General features: G+C 39.8%; 1 protein-coding gene across 1 annotated transcript in view; it reads left to right on the top strand.

Moving 5' to 3' along the window:
• LOC106872262 (DNA helicase MCM9) overlaps positions 1 to 5,028 on the top strand; it is a 61,142-nt gene that overhangs the window by 31,109 nt on the left and 25,005 nt on the right. Inside the window, exons 9-10 of the mRNA XM_052976136.1 lie at positions 3,053 to 3,199; positions 4,069 to 4,132. Coding sequence (XP_052832096.1) covers positions 3,053 to 3,199; positions 4,069 to 4,132 — 211 coding nt within the window. The remainder of the gene's footprint in view (positions 1 to 3,052; positions 3,200 to 4,068; positions 4,133 to 5,028) is intronic.

Here is a 5,028-nt window from a genome sequence, read left to right as displayed (position 1 = left end):
CGTTGTTATTGTCACTATTGTTGTTGTCATTAACATTGCTATTCTTGTTGTTGTTTTGGCTTCCTGTGTTTGTGTTGTGGTTGTATTGTCCTAACCTCCAATCTCAGATAGACAATCAATTTTTCTGACCTTCTTATATGTAGTGAATTTCGGTGATAACTCTAAGGCATGTATTTTATCCGTATCTAGCTGTACTGCACCACATATTCCAGGGGTGTAATTGTCGTTGTTGGTGGTATTATTTTTCAGTATGCTGGTGCTGGAGTCTTCTGGTAGTTCACATTCCAACATGTCAATCCCGTCAATATTGTTTGGGTATCTGTGTTGATTCTTACCATTCTGAGATCGTTTTTGTTGTTGCTGTTTTATCCACTTAGGTTTGTTGTGAAAGTGTTTGTTGCAGGCATGGTTTACTCAGCAGTATTCTTGTTGGATACGTGTCATGAATCTGTCGCTTTCATGTGGCGTAGTGGTGTTTTTCAGTTCATGCAGTAGCACCCTCTTTCATATCTGGTACTGGTTGATTTCTGTGTATATTTTCTTTTTGATGTTTTGTAATATCGTGTGTTTTAGTTTTCTTGCTTGATGTTCTGTGAGCCCTAGCTGCTTGACAGCCAAATTAACAAATTTCGTGTATAGTCTGGAGGAGATGCTTTAATGAAGTGGAGCTGTCAGGTAGCTATTTTGATTTTTAGACAGCAGAACACAGTGTCTTTCAGCGTCTTGCTAGCTTAGCCAAAACTTGTTATTTCGTTTTTGTATTTGGTTTGCAAGATTCTTTATGTGAATTCGTGTGTTGAAGCATATTTTATTGTATCTGGGGAGAGTCATTCTGTTTTAATATCCTATTAATTAACACACTCACAAGTTTGATTTCCACTCATTTACTTGTTTATTTTTTCTAAAATTTCCATTGCTTTTTGTAACCTCTCCAATAGTCATTGACTCTGTCTGTTATTAGAGCTGCATTCTTTTTGTTTGTCTGTTTGTGCACATGTGTGTGCGTTACTGTGCATGTGTATACATATATGTATGTGTGTGTGTATGTATATATATATGTATGCGTATACATTTGTATGTATTCTGCATATTCATGTGTTCATGCTTGTGTGTGTGTGTATCTCTGTCTCCTTGTGTGTACATATTTGAATGTATCTATGTGTATGGGTTTTTGTGACTGTATGTGTCTCCATATGTGTCCTTGTGTGTGTATGTGTGAAGTGTGTGTGTGTGTATATGGTTATGTGCTTCAGTCTTTTGTGTATGTGTGTATGTCTGTCCGTATTACCTATATAATACAATATGTAATACAATATGAGGCTTCGTAAAACAGTTGCTCCCACGATCCAAAGTAAAATTTGGGATTTGCAGAGGTTCAAAGTTGGTAACAAAAACAAGACAGTGGAGACATACAACAACCTAAACGAAAACAAACATGGAGGGTCATTAGGCTGGACGAGGTAAGGTAGTTGCCAGAAGAGGTAGGAGCTCCCTGTACTTTGCCCAGGCCATTCTCATTCTAGTTGCTACACTCTCAGAATTAACCACCCCCACTACAGACTTGATCGCCTAGGAAGTAGAAGCTATCAACTACTTCTAGATTTTCCCCTTGGCATGTGATGGAATCTGTTTTCTGTACATCTTCAGTGTTTATTGCCCCTCTGCATCTGCCACACACAAAAACTATCTTCCCAGTTAACCTTCCTTTGATATTGCTACACATTTTATGTATCCATAGCTTACACTGGGTACATCGTATGGAGTTTCTACCCACACCTTTTCTACAGATCGAGCATGGCCATCTACCTGAAAGGTTTTGTGATTTGTCAGCCTTCCTACTTACTGAGACTTTGGTTTTTGCTAAGTTAACCCTAAGGCCCTTCGATTCTAACACTTGCTTCCACACCCTAAACTTTGTCTCTAGTTCTGGCAGTGACTCGGCTATTAGAGTGAAGTCATCAGCATAAAGGAGCTCGCAAGGGCAGCCTGTCTTGAATTCCTCTGTTATTGCTTGGAGGACTATGGTGAATAAGAGGGGTCTGAGGACTGATCCTTGATAAACCCCTACTTCTACCCAGAATTTCTCACTATACTTGTTGTCAACCCTCACCCTACTGGCAGCATCCCTGTACATTGCTTGTACAGCTCTTACCAACCACTAGTCTATCCCCAGTTTCCTCATTGACCACCAGATAAGGGATTGGGGGACCCTGTCAAAGACTTTCTCTAAGTCAACAAAAACCAAGTATTGAGGTTTATCTTTGGCTATGTATTTCTCCTGCAGTTGCCTTACTAGAAATATAGCATCAGTGGTGCTTATGCCTGGCACGAAACCAAACTGCATCTCATCTAGTCTAACTCTCTCCCTAATTAGTTGAGCTATGACTCTCTTTGTAACTTTCATCACCTGGTCCAATAATTTGATACCCCTGTAGTTATTTCTATCTAAAGCATCACCTTTACCTTTGTAGCAGTTGACTATGGTACTGCTACACCAGTCATTGGGTATGACTCCTTCATGAACTCCCTGATTTACAATGCAGGTGACAAGACCATAACCCACATTGCCCAATATTTTAAGTATCTCAGTGGTGATTCCTGTTGGACCAGGTGCTTTCCCTGTCTTCATATCCTTAATTGCTTTATCTACCAGGGTATTGTTGATTTGGGTAGCTGGTCCCTCAATTGGGTCAACCTTTGGCAGGCTCCTCCCATTCATTCTCCACATTCAGCAGGCTTTCATAATAGCATCTCCAGGTCTCTTTCTTTGCAGAATCCTTAAACGCAAGGGCACCATCATCCATGCAGACACATTTTTCTCTTATGACATCATGGTTTTAAATACTTTGAAAATATCATTACTTGATTTGACTTCATTACTGTCCATTTATATCTCTCTGCTGGTACAAGCTAGTCTGTACTAACTCCATCCACAGAATCTTATAAGGATTTGGCATGGTTTGTTCTATTTGTCTCAAGTTGTAAATGCTGCTAACATGCATTGCTTCTAAGTTTAATGGAAAATATATCTTTTGTCTCATTTTTATTGTAGAAAGACGAATTTTGGTCTTTTTGGAATGAGTTTCAGGATTATCCTCTGACTGGCCGTAACCATATCCTAACAAGCTTTTGTCCTCAAGTGTATGGCTTGTATGTGGTGAAGTTAGCTGTAATTCTGGTCTTAATTGGTGGTGTGAAGGTAAGCAAACTTCCATTCTTGTTGTATAGTAACAGTGTTCTTATAGCACCAATTTTACAGAGCTGGCTTTCACCATCATCATTGTTTTAATGTCCACTTTTCCATGCTTGTATGGATCAGACAAAATTTACTGAGGCAGATTTTCTATGGCCAGATGCTCTTCCTGTCATGTCACCTGTTTCCAAGCAAGGTATTACCCCATGGTTAGACATGTTTTCATAGAAGACTGAAAATGATTGGAAGATTAGAAAGCTTGTACGATAGTGACACTCATTTAGAACTGTCACACAATGTTTGAAAGATAAGTGGTGTGATACTGAGCTCCAGCATGGCCACAATCAATTAGCTGGATGGAGTTAAAGAACTGGAGAATAATGGAATTTGTATTATAGAAGATGCATGCCTAGCTAGGTTGTAATAAAGTTCGCTTTAGAGCCATGTGGCGTCAGCTTACTGCTTGGTGTCTTGAGCAAAGTTGTCTTCAACAAGATCCTTGGATTGACTGAGTGAAACTGGTAGGTAGACACTGTACAGAAACCCATTGTGTGTGTGTGTGTGTGAAGATTTCTACATGTCTTCATATGACAATTCAGCCAACAGTGATGTATCGTTTACAGCTGTAGCTTTGAGGTTTTGGACACATTGAGGCCATTAGAATGAAGAGATACTTGACTTGAAAAGCAGGAGTTAAGGTTGATAATAGGAAGGGCATCTAGCCTTGGAATACTGCCTTAATAAAGTCTTGTTGTACCTGTTCCATCATGGAATAAAAAAAAAATTGATTTAAAAATGTTTTTGTTTGTTAATGAGTTGAAACCTTGTTCACTTTGTCTAATAAGCTGCATCTATTCTTTTCACTTTTTTAATAGCGTAAAGACGATATTGGGACGGCAGTTCGAGGAGAGATCCACCTACTCCTTGTCGGGGACCCAGGTTTAGTAAAAGTTTCAATTATTTGTAAATGACTTTTTTGTTTGTTATGACTTACTCACGGGAGGAAGGCCAGAATTTCAGGAATGTAATGCAAACAAAGTTGTTAATAAGCTTCACTGTTATAAAATAGTGTTTTTTATGAAAATATGAGGAACTGTTACCTTATTTGGAAACAGGTGAGGCTCAGTGGAAAGGGAATGTATCTGCCCATAAAAAATCAGCCTCAACAAATTCCATCTGACACCTGCAAACATTGAAAAGTTGATGTTAAAGTGATATATCATCATCATCATCATCATCATCGTTTAACGTCCGCTTTCCATGCTAGCATGGGTTGGACGACTTGACTGAGGACTGGTGAAACCGGATGGCAACACCAGGCTCCAATCTAAATTTGGCAGGGTTTCTACAGCTGGATGCCCTTCCTAACGCCAACCACTCAGAGATATATATATGTGTGTGTGTGTGTGTGTGTGTGTATATTTATCATCATCATCGTTGTCGTTTAACGTCTGCTTTCCATGCTGGCATGGGTTGGACGGTTTGACTGAGGACTGGCGAGCCAGAAGGCTGCACCAGGCTCCAATCTGATCTGGCAAAGTTTCTACAGCTGGATGTTTCTGGTCATATGGTTGGTGTTGATGCTGCCGGTGTTAGTGTGGGTGTGGGGCCAATCACTCCATCAGCATCAATGATAATTGTTTGGTCATCGTTTGCAGTTGTGGTACTGGTTATCTGCTCTGTGTCTTGACTAGTCATCATCTCTGGCTGTGATGATTGTACTGGTGTTAGAGCTGGTTAATCTGCTAATGCCATCACCTCCGGCACTAATTATTGTTGTTGGATGGTACATCATCATCATCATCATCATCATCGTTTAATGTCCGCTTTCCATG

Source organism: Octopus bimaculoides, chromosome 23 (genome assembly GCF_001194135.2).
Source record: "Octopus bimaculoides isolate UCB-OBI-ISO-001 chromosome 23, ASM119413v2, whole genome shotgun sequence".
Taxonomy (NCBI): Eukaryota; Metazoa; Mollusca; class Cephalopoda; order Octopoda; family Octopodidae; genus Octopus; species Octopus bimaculoides.
This window is presented reverse-complemented; position numbering and strand designations above follow the sequence as displayed.